This window comes from Mastigoproctus giganteus, chromosome 5 (assembly GCF_048544385.1).
Source record: "Mastigoproctus giganteus isolate SK-2022 chromosome 5, ASM4854438v1, whole genome shotgun sequence".
NCBI lineage: Eukaryota > Metazoa > Arthropoda > Arachnida > Uropygi > Thelyphonidae > Mastigoproctus > Mastigoproctus giganteus.
In genome coordinates, this window is record NC_143579.1 from 146,390,533 (window position 1) to 146,409,837 (window position 19,305).

At 38.5% G+C, this 19,305-nt stretch overlaps 1 protein-coding gene across 1 annotated transcript in view; it reads right to left on the minus strand.

The window, feature by feature from the left end:
- Nucleotides 1–19,305, minus strand: part of LOC150085750 (AP-5 complex subunit beta-1-like) — an 842,186-nt gene that overhangs the window by 401,372 nt on the left and 421,509 nt on the right. The window contains exon 14 of the mRNA XM_090374678.1: nt 12,943–13,078. Within this exon, the coding sequence (XP_090230804.1) occupies nt 12,943–13,078 (136 nt within the window). The remainder of the gene's footprint in view (nt 1–12,942; nt 13,079–19,305) is intronic.

The window sequence follows — 19,305 nt, forward strand, 5'->3', positions numbered from 1 at the left end:
TGCTCCTAATCCTAATTTTGATCTCCCAATGCTTATGTCACACCAAACTGACGTGACACTGCGCTGTCCAGAGATGTCAACTGGCTTCACTTCTTTGGATTTTTATGTATTTCTTTATCCTTCCTGTACACATTGTACTCCCCAAATTCCAGTTCTGCATTCCTTATATCTGTTTGACGCCATGTCTCTGATATCTGCCTTTGTTGTTCTGAGCAATACCTCAAATTCATCAAATTTATTTTCCAAACTCCTTGGTGCCTCCGTAGCCAGGTGGGCAGGAGCAGCAGTGCGTAGCACAGGCTTCTTGATTAGACCAGGGTTCGAGCCCATGCCCACCACTAAATACGGAGGATGCGGAAAGGTCAGAGAATGACCACCGCATACCCCGGAGTAATATGGTCTTAGTTGCTAATGCTCCTAAAAACCAAATAACAACAATAACAACCAAACTCCTAGCACTGGTGTACATGGAAGTATACATGCACCTGTTCCTATTCTTAGCTACCCTAACACATAGGTTGTGTTAGGTTGTGTTAGCTACCCTAACACAATCTATGTTGTGTTAGGGTAGCTAAGAATAGCAACTCATTCTATTGGAATGAGCAGCAGCCTGGAAAACAAGATGCAGGGTATTTCAAAAACTGCTGGGAGTCATTGCAGTACAAGTAAATGAGCAGCACTGAGGAAAGACAGTTGTAGAATAGATGTGTGAACATTTGTTTTTTGCCTGCAGGTGGTCAATTGCTGGAACAAGCTTCCATCTGTCATTGTGGAAGTTGACAGCTTAAATGAATTCAAGGCTAAAGTAGACAAACTTTTGGAGTGAATGGATGGGTGAAACGGCAAGGGTTATTTATTTATTTTTTTTGGCTGATGCTATATAAGCTTGTTTTCTTACATCATATGTCTCTACTAATGCTAATGTGTAGGTAGTGAGGATAAAATGCGGCAGATAGCATGACTAGTACCTTACACAAGTGGTTTCTAGTAATCTGATCATGCTTGTCTGATCATCAGTAATGGACACAATTCAGCTGTATGGTCTGTCTGCACTCTGTGTTTATTTAGTTAATAATTCCAAAAGCCACCATTGTTGGTGGTTCTTCCTATTTTGTTGACCAAGCAGTGTTTTTCTTTCTTCTGTGGATAAATCATTCCAGTTTTCATACATGGAAAGACTGGAATGAAACACACATGGAAAGACTGGAATGAAACATGCTAGCACAAATTTTCTCTCCACAAAAATGCCTTTGATCTTGTATCATACATAGCTGGATGTTTTTAACTTATCTAATAAATTTTTAAATGTTGAACATATTAATTAATTTTAAAAACGAATAAAAAGATGTTAGCTCAACAAATACTGGAGGAGAAACCAAGTGAGTCAGCTGCTCCTGTGTAGTCTGCCTTGTGCAGGTCTATTGCACCCAGTTGCATTCCATGGACCCGCCATATAAAACGTTGTGGGAAACACACTCATCTAAAAGATCCCTAAACTGGAGCATGGAGTAACTGCAACAGAAATTCTTCTGAAGGTACTCAGTTTTAGATTAACATTTCAAATGGCATGATCTTGTAATTTTCACAATCTGACTACAATCTTTTTACCTTCTTAGGATCTCCAGCAAAATTTTCTAAATATTTTTGTATAAGGAATGAAGTGTGAAGAATTACAACTCAATACTTTGCTGTTAATTTCAGTTGTTAATTAAGAAAACAAGTGAAAATAACTTTATCTGTTATATGGAACATTGGTATATGAAATATCGCAATACCCTTTTTATTTGGAAGTGTTAAAATTCACAAACCAGGCCATTGTTCCACCCAGTCATTTCATAACAAATATCCACTATTTCTAGCCTCTCTTCATAGATAAAAAACATTATTTCTCCTTTGGCTATATCAGTGGTTTTCAACCAGGGTGCCGCAACAACATTCTTGGAGTGCCGGGTAATTTGGGTTTAAGTTACTTAAAGTTATAATTATTATTATTTTTTTAAATTTATATATTTATTTTCATTATATAAAAGGGTACAATATCCATTGTACCGTATCATTTTAATTTTGTGGTGATCTATAATTGATCTTTATTTAGTACCTCTATATAAAGATGAAAATTATTATATAGGTATATATTAAAAGGTCGAAAACCGCTGTGCTAGGTATTTCTTTTGGCCTAGGGGTGCTGTGAAAAAATTACTGGGACAGTAAGTGTGCCGTGACAAGAAAGTTTGGGAACCTCTGAGCTATATCATCATTTAGAGTCAACAACACAGAAAGGTCTTCCAAATATTAAAGTACACTAAACTGGACCACAAGGATATTTTAGCATAATGTGATGCAGTCTCCATTTATACAAATGCAATTAAATAAAAACATGGAGATGTTAAGATACCCTAATTTTTTTTTTTTTTTTTTTTTTTTTGTATGTTGTTTCAGAATACCCTAAACCAGCATACAAAATTAACTCCAAAAGATATGAAAAACTGATTTCTTTCACCTTACTTGTGTACATAAAATTTCAGACTTATAAATAGATTTTCGGACTCCTTATGGATTTAGGTGTAACAACCCCAATTTCAGATATTTATTTATCTAGTGTGGAAAATGAAATATTAACTCCTGTTATAAAACAAAAATCAATTTATAAAATTATTTGCACAGGACAAAATGACATTCTCATAATTCATAATAAGGTTCAACAGTAGGAAAGTAGATATTTTATCACTTAAAAATTATGGATTTTCATTATATTTTTGTTTAAAATTAGATGTGCAGTTGGTATTTATGTTAATTGGATAAAGCAACTGAAATTTTATATTTTATTCCGACTTCAAAATAGCTGAATAATGAGTGTTGGAGTAAGGAAATTCTATGAGATATTTTCGGAGTTAATCTCTTTGGGATTTTGTATTCCTTTCCATATCACTACTTCAAATTCTCTTTGCTAGTTTTGTAGGTGTGTAATTACCATTGAAAGTGTTTTTTTATTAAGGTTAATTTATTAAAAAAGAATGTCATAAATTAAAACATCAGTTGTTATAAATAAAAAAATAATTTAAAATATTATGAATGTAACTTTATAGCCCCCTTACAAAACTGCAACCTCACTGCTACATGGTGGAAGGGGAGAAAGGGTGGTCCCACACCACCACTTGAAAAATGAGATGAACTCAGTAGCTTTGAGCATAGTCCCAAGGTTGCTAAGGTTACTTCTGCTGGACAGTCTGGACTTTTGGAAACAACAGGTAAGACCAAGGTGCTTCAAGAGCCTGGCACTGGCAAAGCACATACTTCTTGTTTCTCCAAAACAGCCAAGCATAATTTACGCTGAAAGCTTCAGAAGGAGAGACAAAAAAAGCCACTCAAATTCAGCATTGGCTCAAAATGGGACCAGTTCTGACATTGCTAGCACTGTGCCCACTAAAAGATCTATCCCAGAAGGGTTTTACTTCCTGACTTACTGCTAGGCTGACAACATCTAAGAGGTCTAAAAACCTCTGACTAGGTTTTAGAATTGGCCCTGTCCAGTGTGAGATATTGAAGCATGTAGATGGTACTCCTCAGGAAGAACCCCTGCCACTCATAAAAATTATCAACTTACTTGTGGTACAATTCTGTACTTTTAGCATTAGTAGAGGCATATGATGCAATAAAGCAAGCTTATACAGCATCAGCCAACAAAAAAAAAAAAAAAAAAAAAAAATTTTCCCATTTCACCCATCCATTCACTCCAAAAGTTTGTCCATTTCTTCCTTGAATGTATTTAAACTATTAACTTCCACAATGACAGATGGAAGTTTGTTCCAGCAATCAACCACCCACTGACTAAAGGCAAACATCTATTCTACAACTGTCTTTCCTCAATTTGAATTTATGCTCCCTCACCTGTGTAGTAATCAACAAACAGGTACTTGGCTCAAAACAAATTTTAACCAAAATGACAAAGTACTCAAGGGCATGAGGCTGAAGGTGATCAAAGATAGTGACCTTCCAAAATGTGTCAAGATTGCCTTCAAGGTCAAGGATATTTCGACTAAGGACCTTAATGTCCTGTTAAGAAGGATACAAAAAAATAATAATCAGCTTAACACTGACTGGTTATTCCCTGCATTCAGTTCCTTTGTGACCACATCATAGTATCCAATCAATTTTTTTTTTTTTTTTATGAAAACCCCAAACACGAAAGACATCAAAACCTATAGCACTTAGTACCGTGGATGGGTTGAAGGAGAAGTATGGGGGAAGGGGGATGCCGGAAACTTTGCTCTAGAGACTAAACATGGGTTTCACCACTTCAAGCCTCCAATAAGCAAAGTGGTGCTATTTCACCGGTTGATGAAAGTCATCTACCACCTCCCTTAACAAAACCATGCTGTGTCCGAGCCATAACTGAAGTCTTGTCTAGATGATCCTGCAGTGCTTCTTTAACCAGTGCCTCCATTAATTTTCCTGGAGCAGAAGTTAAACTAACAGGTCTATAATTACTTGTGTCACCCTTTGTGAATTGGGGTCACATTTGCACATCTCCAATCCATGGGTACCTCCCTAGTCCAAAGAAGCTCTAATAATTATAGCTAAGGGTTTGCTTTCTTCCTTTCCTATAACTGGATAGATTACATCCACCCCGGGGTGTCTTTTTTATGTTTATCTTCAACAATTTCTCCTCCACTTTCCTCTGTTATTACAAAATCATCTAGCTCACTGCCAGAGTTTAACTCACTTCTGGCATTCCCCTTCCTGAATAACTCCTCGTGGGTGAATGTAGATGCAAAATACTCATTTAGTTTGTTAGCCACCTGAGCAGGATCATCAATAGTTGAACCATCAATATCCAGTGGACCAATCTGGTTCATCCCTTTCCTTTTAGAGTTTACATAGGTAAAGAACTCTTTGTTGTTTTTCTTTGCATCCTTTGCCAAGGATTTCTCATTATCTGCCTTTGCCTGCCTAATCTCCTTTGTGATTTGGTTACAGACCAGCTTATATCTATCATAAGCTTCCATGTCACCCATTAATTTATATGTATCCCATGCATTTTTCTTCTCTACCATATGTCTCATTAATTCATCTGACATCCATTTAGGCCTAAACCTCAAACAATATTTCTTACTTGTATGTAAAGCCTAGTAGCTTCCAAGATTAATTCTTTGAATGCTTGCCATTTTGAATTTGCTGTTGGTAACATCATCAGTTGGTCCCATTGTATAGAATTTAAATACTGTCTCAGACCACCGTAGTTGCCTTTACGAAAGCAAAAACCCTTCCCTTTACCCCTGATGGTAGTTACCTCTTTGAGTAAATCCCACTTCAGCACACTGTGATCACTGTCACCTAGTGGTTCCTTTATCTGCAATAAATGGTAAATTTCACCGTACTGCCACTGAATCAATGCAAAAGCATTATTCCTATTGGTGTAAAACAATCAAACTTAGTTAATCCTAATAAAACCATATTTGTTGCATTTTCAAAAAAGAGAATTTCCAAAGAACTTAGGTCTGTTTCTTTCTTTGGGAAAACTCTCATTTGGTCTTCCGAAGTTAAATACTTAGGTATCATCCTTGATAGCAGTTTAACCTAGAAGAACCATCTTGTCCCCAGGTCTTTTCATTGTATCAAGAAAGCCAAAAAGATTATCTGGACTTCCTCAAAGGATGAACACAAAAGTTATCTATTAGGTTTTTACCCCAGTTATTAGGCCAATGCTCTCCTATGAACTGGTTGCATGGTGGCCCAGAGTCATGTTAAAATCAGCCCAGGCTGATCTCTGCAAATTACAGAGGCTGGCCAGTATCAGCATAACAGGTGCTATGAGATCAATTCCAAAAGTTTTTACTGAAGTTCTCACAAATCTTCTATCACTTCATCTCTTTATTTAGGCTGAAGCAGTTATGGGAGCATACAGGCTATGCCTGAACAATCAGGAAGCTTACAACCTAGAAGTGCAGTCACAAGGTTGTTACAAAGGGCATCCTTTGTAACAATCTTGTTACAAAGGATACCCCTCTGTTATTCTAATTCTGATTCACTTCTAATTCTACTTTACAAATGGGTTTGGACAAAATGGTTCCATATTACCATTTTGATATACTGACTGGAACAATAAACCCATTTCTAGAACCAATTTACTGATGGTTCCAAAACCTCATTAGGTTCTGGGGCAGGAGCATACTGTTTAACCTCGGACTGTGGTCTTTCCCATAGTCTAGGCAAAAAAAAAAAAAGCCCTTCTCATTCCCACATCTACTTTATAACCATTCTTTCTCAATTTGAATTTGTGCATAGTCTCAGCAAAAGGAAGAATGTCATCAGCATTCAGCTTCTTGATCATTCAAATCCTTAAATACCTCAGTCATATCACCATGCAGGTGACCATTCTCCAAAAGCTGCAATTTGCAGAACTGAATATTTTCTCTAAGATTTTTTTTTTCACTAATCCCACTGCCCTTCTCTGCACCCATTCCAACAAATCTATATCATTCTTAAAATGAGGCCACTAGACCTGTATGCATTACTCAATTCAAGATGCAGCCTAACTGTTGCCTTGTACACAGTGTTGCTTGTCAAGTGCAACCAGGGTCTCCCCATCTCTGCTGCCATTGCCTTGTGCAATGGGATAATCACCTCCTTATTCCTGCTAGCAAAATTCTTGTATATCACTGAAAAACCCCACAAGCTGTCCAGGTTGGTTGGTTGATTAGTTGCTGTTTTATGGTGCATTGCAAAATAAGGCCATAATGTGCAAAGTCAAGAACTGTCCAGGCAGCCTGTTTGCACTGCTCAGAAAACTTCATATCTAACTGCACTATTATTCCAGGTATTTTTATTTTTCCACTATCCTGAGTATAGTACCATACAGTTGGTACATAAATCTGGGATTACTGCTACCCATATGCAGTACCTTGCATTTTTCAATGTTAAACCTCAACTACCATTTCTCAGCACACTTGCCTAATTGTTTTAGATCTTGCAGTAGCTTACCTTAATTACTGTCAATAATCTACCAGCCAACCTTTGTATCATCTGAAAACTTAGACAAAGTCTGATACACCTGCTTGTTTGTTATTTGGTTTTTAGGAGCATTAACAACTAAGGCATTAACAACTTAGCAAGTACAGGTCACTGTTGAAAAAAAGCCGTGAATTAGGGTTGAACTTGAAAGTGTCTGCAATTCTGCCCAGACACGATAGGAGGGAGTATATGATGAGAGCCTTGTCGATCAATTCGGCCCTGGAGGGATTGTGCAAGGCTCAAGGGGTAGAATTTTTTTCAGCCTGGACTGTACTTGTTAACAGGAGAGATTGCTTCTACAGGGATGGGATACACTTAAATAGAAAGGGTGCAAGAATTTTTGCTGATGCTGTCGAGGCAGTGTTAGGTGGGTCGGAAAACTGCTAGTTGGGGGGGATACAAGGACTAATAGATTAACAGTAGCCAGTGGCAGAGGTGGAAGTGATTCTTGCACTGCTTCTATTGAAATGAGCAGAAGTCTGAAAAACAGGATGCAGGATATTTCAGAGACTGCTGGTAGTCATTGCGGTACAAGTAAACACATGGGTTGTGTTAGGGTAGCTAAGAATAGAAACAGGTGCATGTATACCTGCGTGTACACCAATGCTAGGAGTTTGGTAAATAAATTTGATGAATTTGAGGTATTGCTCAAAACATCAAAGGCAGATATTGTTGGGATATCAGAGACGTGGTGTCACACAGATATAAGTAATGCGGAACTGGAATTTGGGGAATACAATGTGTATAGAAAGGATAGACAGGACAGGAGGGGAGGAGGGGTTATGCTATTAATTAAGAAACACATAAAGTCCAAGGAAGTGAAGCCAGTCGACATCGATGGACAGGGCAGCGTCGAGTCAGTTTGGTGTGACATAAGCATAGGGAAATCAAAATTGAGAGTAGGAGTGTGCTATAGGCCTAATGACTCTGATGAGTATAATAAGATATTGTACAGGGAAATAGAGTGGACCAGTAAATCAGAGAGTCTTATAATGGGGGACTTTAATTTCCCAGATATTGACTGGAATTTGTGGGTTGGTCACTCGCACACTAGCAAGGCTTTTGTGGATTTATTGGATGATTGTTTTCTACATCAGCATGTTCGTGAGGCAACGAGAGGGAGCAATACTCTTGATCTGATTATCAGTAGTGATTCCTCATGCATTAAGAACCTGCAGATAAATGAACCACTAGGTGGCAGTGATCACAGTGTGTTGAAGTGGGATTTACTCAAGGAGGTAACTACCATCAGAGGTAAAGGGAAGGGTTTTTGTTTTCGTAAAGGTGACTATGATGGTCTGAGACAGTATTTAAATTCTATACAGTGGGACCAAGTGATGATGTTACCAACAGCAAACTCAAAATGGGAAGCATTCAAGGAACTAATCTTGGAGGCTACCAGGCTTTACATACCAACTAAGAAATATTGTTCAAGGTTTAGGCCTAAATGGTTGTCAGATGAACTAATGAGATATGTGGCAGAGAAGAAAAATGCATGGGATACATACAAATTAATGGGTGACATGGAAGCCTATGATAGATATAAGTTGGTCTGTAACCAAGTCACAAAGGAGATTAGGCAGGCAAAGGCAGACTATGAAAAATCCTTGGCAAAGGATGCAAAGAAAAACAGAAAAGAGTTCTTTACATACTTGAACTCGAAAAGGAAAGGGATGAATCAGATTGGTCCACTGGATATTGATGGTTCAACAGTTGAGGATCCTGCTCAGGTGGCTAACAATCTAAACGAGTATTTTGCATCTACATTCACGCATGAGGAGTTATTCAGGAAGGAGAATGATGTAGGTAAAGTAAACATTGGCAGTGAGCTGGATGATTTTGTAATAACTGAGAGGAAAGTGGAGGAGAGATTGTTGGGGATAAACATAAAAAAGGCACCTGGGGTGGATGGGATCTATCCAGTTATATTAAAGGAGGCAGCAAAGGAAGTAAGCAAACCCTTAGCCATAATTATGAGAGCTTCCTTGGACTCAGGGGAGGTACCTATGGACTGGAGATGTGCAAATGTGACCCCAATTCACAAAGGAGGTTCAAAGGCTGACACAAGTAATTATAGACCTGTTAGTTTAACTTCTGTTCCAGGTAAATTAATGGAGGCACTGGTTAAAGAAGCACTGCAGGATCATCTAGACAAGAATTCAGTTATAGCTCAGACGCAGCATGGTTTTGTTAAGGGCAGGTCTTGCCTGACCAATTTGATTGGATACTATGATGTAGTCACAAAAGAACTGGATGCAGGGAATAACTTTGATATTATATATTTGGATCTTAGAAAGGCTTTTGATACTGTTGCACATGGAAGACTGCTGCACAAATTGGAGCAGTGTGGCATTGGAGGCAAATTGCTGCTATGGATAAGGGGATGGTTGAGTGGCAGAAGACAGAGAGTGGTAATCAATGGACACTGCTCAACGTGGACTAATGTTATTAGTGGAGTTCCTCAAGGTTCAGTGTTGGGTCCGTTGTTGTTTTCGGTGTTTATGAATGATATTGATGATGGGATATCAAGTTTAATGTCCAAGTTTGCAGATGATACAAAGGTTGGCAGGGTCGTTAAGGACAATACTGACGCTATGCTGCTGCAACAGGATCTGGACAGGTTGAACAGATGGGCTGAGAGGTGGCAAATGAGGTTTAACATCGACAAATGTAAAGTGCTGCATATGGGAAACAGTAACCCCAGAGCAACGTATCAACTCTGCGGTACTACACTGACAGTGGTGGAGAATGAAAAGGACCTGGGGGTAATTGTGCAGGCAGATATGAAGTTCTCTGAGCAGTGCAGACGAGCTGCAAGAGTAGCTCATGGTGTCTTGTCAATGATATACAGGAATTTTTCTAGCAGGGATAAGGAGGTGATTATTCCCTTGTATAAGGCAATGGTAAGGCCACATCTTGAGTACTGTATACAGGTCTGGAGGCCTCATTTCAAGAAGGATGTAGAGCTGCTGGAACGGGTACAGAGAAGGGCAACAAGATTAGTAAATGGAACAAAGGGTTGCTCTTACGAAGAAAGGCTTAAGTTTTGCAAATTACAGAGTCTGGAGACTAGGCACCGGCGAGGTGATCTGATAGAGGTGTATAAGGCTTTGAATGGTTTGAGCATGCTCAATGCCAATGGGATTCTTCATCTTTCTCAGAATAATCACCTCAGAGGGCATAAATTCAAATTGAGGAAGGACGGATGTCGGATAGATGTGCGGAAATTTGCCTTTGGCCAGCGGGTGGTTGGTTGGTGGAACCGACTTCCATCACTGGTTGTTGAAGTTGATAGCCTAAACAAATTTAAAGCTCAACTGGACAAGTATTTCGAACGAACGGAGGGGTGAAATGGGAGTGGGTTTTTTTTTTTTTTTTGTTTTTTTTTGGCTGATGCTGAATAAGCTTGCTTTCTTGCATCATATGCCTCTGCTAATGCTAATGCTAATGCTAACTCCGGGTATATGCGGTGGTCATTCCCTGACCTTTCCGCATCCTCCATATTTAGTGGTCACGAGCTCAAACCCTGGTCTAATCAAGAAGCATGTGCGTGTGCTACACATTGCTGCTCCTGCCCACCTGGCTACGGAGGCGCCAATACACCTGCATCAGTATCCTTAATAAATACAGAAAAGAACAATAGGCTGCACACAACTCGGACTCTGCACTAATACCATTAATTCACAAAGAGCAGCATCCCTATCTTCTCCGACTCAATTTTACCTTTATCCAGAGTAGTAACTTGCCCTGAGTGTCACACTGAGTCAAAAAGAAAAAAAAAAAAAAATTCTGAAGAACACTCCTGGTCAAAAGTATTGCAAATTCTATTCATGTATAATAAAATTTCAGATTATTTTAGAAAAATGTAATTTTTGGTTAAAACAGATTTTTCCAATTAAAGTTCCATTTTTCTCATATGCTATAAACATGCACATTGCATCATCCCATATTGCATGCTATTGCATCATCCTTACTTTTGGGCTATAAATAGCAAGTCAGCCAGCAGTGAAAGTTATTATTATGCTGCACCAGCCAAAAAAAAAAAAATTCCAGAGTTACTCTGAGAGAAAGAGAGAGAGACAGGCAGAAGTTTGATTGATTTGATTTTTTTGATTTGGTAGTTGTTGGCGCATCGGCTTCTGTGGCCATATTGCACCTCCCAAGGTTTTTGCAGTACTTTGATCCAAGCCCGAGGCGGGAATCGAACCCGCGACCTTTGGGTTGCCGGGCAGGTACTTTACCCACTCGGCTAGCCCGGTCGGCACAGGCAGAAGTAGAAAGGAATCACCAAGAAAGAGAAGAATGATGATATCCAGCTCAGGACCCTGGGTGTGCCAAGCCCATGCTCACCAGATGTGAGCCCCTGGGGTGTAGGTGTTAATGCCAGGATGCACTAATTCCTGTTCAAATGGCAAGAAAATGCAAAGCTGTTACAATGATGCACAATGAGAGCTTCAGTAATGCTAGAATAGCTAACCAATTTGTGCTTGGAAGCTACCATTTCCATTCTCCTGTGCACTTCTATGATGATTGGGATCCAGCAATATATCCTGTAACCCATGGCCAGGAGTTTCACTCCTGTGTTGGCCATGCATCTCCATGACCAGGATGTTAGTTTTCCCTAGAATGCTGCAGATGTCTTCCATCTTGACGTGGGATCTCAGCATCCATGTGGCGAATTCATGGGTTTTATCCATGATGTTTACTTCCGTTGCCCTGGGGGGATGTCTTAATATATTTCTTCCTTCTGTCTAGGTGGATGTTTACACCTGAATCCATCTCCTATTATTCCATCCTTCTGCCCTCCCCCTTCATTACTCTAAGGATCCCTTTCCCTATAACTTTTCCTCCCTGCCTCTCCCTTGGTGGAACCCTCCCCTTCCTATTTCTCGTCTGGTGGACAAATCCCCCCCTCTTTTAATACTCCCCTTGAGCAGGATGGGGGAATATTAAAACTGTTACACTTTTTATACTTCCATTTTTACCTCCTCTTTTTTGGGGGCCTCGCTGGGAAGCTCAAGCAACCCCCAGTGTTTTAATTTTGGTAAATAAGTAGCTCAAAGTTGGTTGACATCAAGTAGGTTGACATATTTTTTTTTTTTTGTTTTTAGGTAAAAAATTATTTCTAGTAAGGCTATAACTAATTTAAAACTGTATGAATGTAACAGTACAGCGTAATACATATAATGTAAACTTGCTAGCATAATACATATTATTGCTGACTGTGAATAGGGTAGGTTTGTTATTGCATTTAGGTATCTATTAGTGTATTCTCAAATTAAATTGAATTTAAATCATGCCTCAGACTTCACGTGATGGGCTGAAAATAGCAGGTGTGCTGTGGTTAGGGGACAGTTCTAAAAATCATAGATTGTTCAATGATTGTGGGCTAACGTGGAACAGGGATACAGCCAAGGTGGCGAGAGAGAGGGAGAGAGAGAGAGAGTGTGTGTGTGTGTGTGTGTGTGTGTGTGTGTGTGTGTGTGTGTGTGTGTGTGTGTGTGTGTGTGTGTGTGCGTGTGCGTTCAGAAATTAGGCATGAACTCAGTGTTTGTTCTGACAGGCATTTATGAGAACTTGACGAATAGGCACCATGTTATGCCAGACTGCATGCCAAAGTAAATCCTATGCTTACTCCATTTGTAAAATATGGTACTAGTTTTAATAATGATAGGGTACAGGAAGTACCCTATCATTATTAAAGTATATCCCAACAAATTCAACTGTACCAAAAAAACATTCCTTACAAAGTATATTATTCATTAATTTATCAATTTCATCAATTTTATAAAATGCACTATGTTATGGCCTTTCCTTAACAAGTTGGTGATAATTCTGTTTCTTATAAACAATTATTTCAAAACCAATCTCACTGAAAAGTAGAAAGCAAAATCCATATAGATAACTTTTGTTAAAAAAGAAAAGAAATACCATTATGTAAAGCTTCAACCTGATTCTGGTATCCTAGGACATTATGGCATACTGACAGAATACTAGTACCAAGCAGCCAATTATTGGGACAGCAGGCAGCTTTCATTATTAGCATCAGTAGAAAGTGAAGGATTTTCTACAAAAGTATATATATTAAAAATAGTACTGAATATGCCAAAAATGTTATAAAAATCAACTTAATATAGGTTTGTGTGCATGCACACACAATCATTAAAATGTATCATTTAATATCATTAATTAAAATTTATTCCAGCCATTAATAGAGATTAGAGCTATATTAAGCTAAATTAAGTTGAAAATAAAACAATATAAAATTTACTGTACAGTACATAAACACCACACTCACTCACTGGCTGTAATATAATCTATATACAGCCTACAGCCACTCCCCGACTTAGGGTTGCATTCCGCAGAACTCTACGTAAGTCAGAATGTCTGTAAATGCTCATGCAGCACTTGCAAATTTGATTGAAGCAAAAAAGAAATGTTCAATGAACATGTAAATAGAATTATTTATTCTTTTTTTTTTTTATCTCATGTGCAGGAAAAATTACAAAAGTGCACAAAAATACAAAAATTTCAAAATTTCAAAATTATAAAATTACAAAAAGAGAGAGGATACAGGCATAATGTCAGCAACTTTTACCTTTCGAGCATCGTTGCCAGAATTAACCGTCCAGCTGATAAGCATGCCACTGTGGAAGTTGAAGGCTGTGGAGATTTAGAAGGGGTTTTCTCCAACACATCATAAAATTTCGCTGCAGCTGCAGAATTGGCACTGGAAACTTCACCGCATATTTTAATGTTTCGGAAACCAGCACAATGCTTGAACCTATTAAACCACCTGTTGCTTGCCACGAACTTAGCTTGAGGTTCACTATACTTATGCGTAATATTTTCATTAATACTTCTTGCTTTTGTTTAAATGCCCATTGGACTCAGGGACACTTGCTTCTGAATCTGATTTTTCATCCATATTATTAATAGCTTTTCCATCTTTGATATAGCACCTGAATGCTGTTTTGTGATCACTGTTGATCTTAAATGCGTTGATACTTTAACTTGTTATTTTATATGCACACTGTCCCTTAAAATAGTATTCACTGTTGAAGCAGTGAGACCTAATTCCGTGCAATAGATGATACACTTTATCTTGCTTCATACTTCTTAATTAATCATCTTCATTTCTAAATCAATTTTGGTTCATTTTCTAGCCCTGCCAGCACTTGCACTTTTTCGTTGGTCCCTTTCCCTTCACCATTGTAATAAGTAAATAGGAATGAAGAGAAGATTCTGAAAATTCATTTATGTTTTTTATATGATTGAAGATTTCCGTGAAGGCGAACTCATTTCACCATAATACCATATGTAAAAAAACCCACAGAATTCCAGTTATTGGCATTATCGCAAATGCAATAAGATCGAGTTTACTACCCGAATTTATAATATAGTGCGCTAACAGAAAAGCCCAATAAACGGGAAAGTGCAAATTGTTTTTATTGTTTTATGGTACCGACCTCCAGAAAAATATCAACAAAGGCATTCAAAATTGATTCTTATAACGAAACATCATAATCATCAGCCATTTTCAATCCACTGCAAAATGAAGGCCTCTCCAGCAACTTTCCAGTTCCTTCTGTTTTGTGCAATGGCCATCCATTTACTGCCCACAAACTCCTGAATTTTATCTGTCCATCTCTGTTGTTGTCTTCCAGGTTTTCTTCTAGCTCCTCTTGGGTACCATTCTGTTATTTTCTTAGTCCACATGATAACGATAAAAGTGTAGTGCAATTTCCATTATAAAAATTACCTTTTAGAGAGATAAATAGCTTAGTTATAAGCGAAAATTTCACCTTCCAAGGTCTTTGAACAAGTTATCAAAAAAAAAAAAAAAGTGTTATTGGGTTCACATTACGATATATTCACGATACCTCCATTTATTCCTACAGGATGCAAAATACGTTTCCATGATTTTTTTGAGTTTGCACCGGCAGGCAAAAACTTACGTAAAGTCGAATTTCCATAAGTCGAGTATTACGTAAGCCGGGAAGTGGCTGTACATAAAACACTCAGGTATGCTGCCCAAATTTTCCAACTGCTAATTGTTGCCAGCACAGGTTCATGCAGTTCATCTTGCATGACCACCATACTGGGAATTCTTTATTAATTTTTGTACTAACGTTTTTTGACTGTAAAAAGGCAAAATATGCCTGAACGCTATCAATGTATGTTTATTTTATCTGTCTTCAATTTTAATAAACCGTTTGTCTGGTGGCCCATACTGTTTTAGAATGCATGGCCAGATTTACCATTTGGTCTCATCGCTATATCCAAACAAGGCAAATAAGCCAGGATATGGACAACTTTATATTTTCGATTCTGTATAGGTGACACGGACAGTATTCAGAGTGGTACTAAGACCAAGTATATTTCTGAAATTAATGAGGAAGGTTTTGGGTTAGATCTATTTGCAGATAAGTTTTTTCTATTTGATCATTTATGATGCATCCGGTAGATAAAGTAATAGTGGGGAAGACGTGTGATTTAATGAAATTTTTAGATATGGCATACAAAGAGCAAAAATAAACCCAGCTCCTTGAAAGAATGTGGCTTCAACAATGGTCCCACATACTGATTGCTCGGACCCCTCCTCCACTCACTAGCTAGTAGAGTAGAGGCAGTGAGTTTATATACTAGCTGATCCAGATGCCTCCTAGAGGGTTACCAATGGGTTTGGTCCAGTGGGCGATATAGCAGCTGTTATGTGAAAATTTTACAGCTGTACCTCTGATATGTAAGGAATACTGGACCCCACCATGATGCTCATCGTAACCTCAAAAGACATCACTCACACTTTGTGACAGAAGAGATGTTGGTTGGCAGACATTGCTCTAGAGATTAGCATTAGTAAAGGCATATGATGCAAGACAGCAAACCTATGAAGCATCAGTTAAAAAAAAAAACCAAACACTTCCACTTCACCCCTCTGTTCATTCGAAATACCTGTCCAACTGAGCCTTAAATTTATTTAGGCCATCAACTTCCACAACAAGGGACGGAAGTCTGTTCCACCAACCAACTACCTGCTGGCTAAAGGCAAATTTCCGAACATCTATCCTACATCTGTCTTTCCTCAATTTGAATTTATGCCCTCTCAGGTGATTATTCTGAGCAAGAGGAAAAATCCCATCAGCATTGAGCATGCTCAAACCATTCAAGGCTTTATACACCTCTATCAGATCACCTTGCCGGGAGGCGCTTCCGTAGCCAGGTGGGAAGGGGCAGCAGTGCGTAGCACACACTTCTTGATTAGAGCGGGGTTCGAGCCCGTCACCACCAAATACGGAGGATGCAGAAAGGTCAGGGAATGACCACGCATATTCACGGAGCAATATGGCCTTAGTTGCTAATGCTCCTAAAAACCAAACAACAACCTTGCCGGTGCCTAGTCTCCAGACACTGTAATTTGCAAAACCTTTCTTCGTAAGAGCAACCCATTGTTCCATTCACTACTCTTGTTGCCCTTCTCTGTACTCGTTCCAACAGATCTACATCCTTCTTGAAATGAGGCCTCCAGACCTGTATACAGTACTCAAGGTTTGTCCTGACCATTGCCTTATACAAGGGGATAATCACCTCCTTTTTTCCCTGCTAGAAAAATTCCTGTATATCATTGACAAGACACCATGAGCTACTCTTGCAGACTGTCTGCACTACTCAGAGACCTTCATATCTGCCTGCACAATTACCCCCAGGTCCTTTTCATTCTCTACCACTGTCAGTGTAGTACCACAGAGTTTATACATTGCTCTGGGGTTGCTCTTTCCCATATGTAGTACTTTATATTTGTCAATGTTAAACTTCATTTGCCACCTCTCAGCCCATCTGCTCAACCTTTCCAGATCCTGTTGCAGCAGCATAGCATCAGTAGTGTTCTTAACAACCCTGCCAACCTTTTTATCGTCTGCAAACTTGGACATTAAGCTTGATATACCATCATCAATATTATTTATAAATACAGAAAACAATAACGGACCCAACACTGAACCCTGAGGGACTCCACAAATAACATTAATCCACGATGAGCAGTGTCCATTGATTACCACTCTCTGTCTTCTCCCCCTCAACCACCCCTTTATCCATAGCAGCAATTTGCCTCCAATGTCACACTGCTCCAATTTGTGTAGCAGTCTTACATGTGCAACAGTATCAAAAGCCTTTCTAAGATCCAAGTATATAATATCAAAGTTATTCCCTGCATCCAGTTCTTTTGTGACTGCATCATAGAATCCAATCAAACTGGTCAGGCAAGACTTTCCCTTAATAAAACCATGCTGTGTCCGAGCTATAACTGAAGTCTTGTCTAGATGATCCTGCATTAATTTGCTTCTTTAACCAGTGCCTCCATTAATTTTCCTGGTACAGACGTTAAACTCACAGGTCTATAATTACTTGTGTCAGCCTTTAATTCTGCTTTGTGAATTTGGGTCACATTTGCACATCTCCAGTCTATGGGTACCTCCCCTGAGTCCAAGGAAGCTCTCATAATTATGGCTAAGGGTTTGCTTACTTCCTTTGCTGCCTCCTTTAAAATAACTGAATAGATTCCATCCACCTCAAGTGCCTTTCTTGTGTTTATCTTCAACAATTTCTCCTCCACTTTACTCTCAGTTATTACAAGATTATCTAGCTTACTGCCAGAGTTGAATACACGTCTGGCATTCCCCTCACTGAATAATTATAGGACTATATAGTTCACAGTTTAGGACACATTACAAAACTATATAGTTCACAGTATAGGACACATTACAGGACTATATAGTTCACAGTATAGGACACATTACAGGACTATATAGTTCACAAAAAAAGCCTTATATAGTTCACAGTATAGAACTTATATAGTTCACAGTATAGGACTAAACTGTATGATACAGTTATTCTTCAATTCGTGCGGAAGTTATGTTCGAGGAAGACATGCGCAGCCCAAATCTGTGCAATGTGAAACATAGTTTATATGACATAATGAGGGTTCTGTACCTGTACACAAAACAAATGTGCAAAAAAAAAAAAATTTAATTGAAAAAAATTATCTTCGTTCGGTAAGAAAAAAATTACTAACATGTCCATAATATTAATCTTCTTAATATGCACCCCTAGATTTTTTAATCTAAATTCACTGCTTCTTCATTACTGTTTAAAACATGCAATAGTATATGGAACTTTTTGGAAAAAATTAGTTAAAATTGTTTGCTTAGAAGCATGTTGTTTTTCTCTATAAATTTCTTCATATGGACCTAACACTAATGATAAATTTTTTTGAAAATTAAAACTCCCCTCCAAATTAGGATCCATATCCAGAGCTTCTTGGCTAAGCTGATTTGCGAGTCTTAAAAACTAAGCTAGTCTCTTTGCGGTGAAATTTTTGTATGCATCTTCTTTGGTTTTATAATTTTTGTAATCTTCTTTGCATTGTGAAAAAATATCGTCCACTGATAATTGTTCTCTACAAGATTAAAGGACTACTGTGATATCTGCTGGTTCCAGTTCTTTAAATCCCTCTCTGCTAATCATTAAACATATTTACAACATAATAGCAGAGGTTCTCGCTATGTAAAAGGTGTCAGGTAAAAAAGTGTAAAAGGTATATGATGGGTCCCAAAGAGTTGTCAAGTCGAGTGAACATTTGCAACATTTTCAAGCAGATACAGCAAATTTCCTTGCAAGGTTAGTGGCCATGGACGAGGGTCTATCACTATCAGCCAGAGATACAGGAGCAATCCAAACAGTAGAAAAACAGCCCTTCTCCCCATCTAAAGAAAGCAAAGCTGACTCATGCTGGAAAGGTGATATCAGTTTTTAGGGACATTGACGGAGTTTTTCCAGTAGAAATTATCCATTCAGAAAGACCACACAGTCACAGGGGCATATTACACAGATCTTGTGAGGCATTATGTAAAAAAAAATCAAAGACAAATGCTGAGAAAAAACTCAGAAACAGTCCTGTTCCACCAGGACAACATGCTTGCACACAAATTTCTCATAGGCATGGCTGCAGTGCAATCATGGCCATGAGGCTTTGAAATCTTGTGCCATCCCACCATATTCACCAGATCGAGCACACTGGACTTTCCTATTTACCTAATTTGAAAAAATACCCCAGTGAGCACCCATTTTCTCATCAACAGTGATGTCACTGCTGCAACAGATGCATCCTTGGAGGCCCAAGACACAAACTTTCTTCGCAGGTGGAATCAATGCACTGCAGCATTGGTGGCAATAGTGTATTGACTCTAAAGTTACCAGAATCCTCAAATATACACGGAGACAAGACTATCCACATGC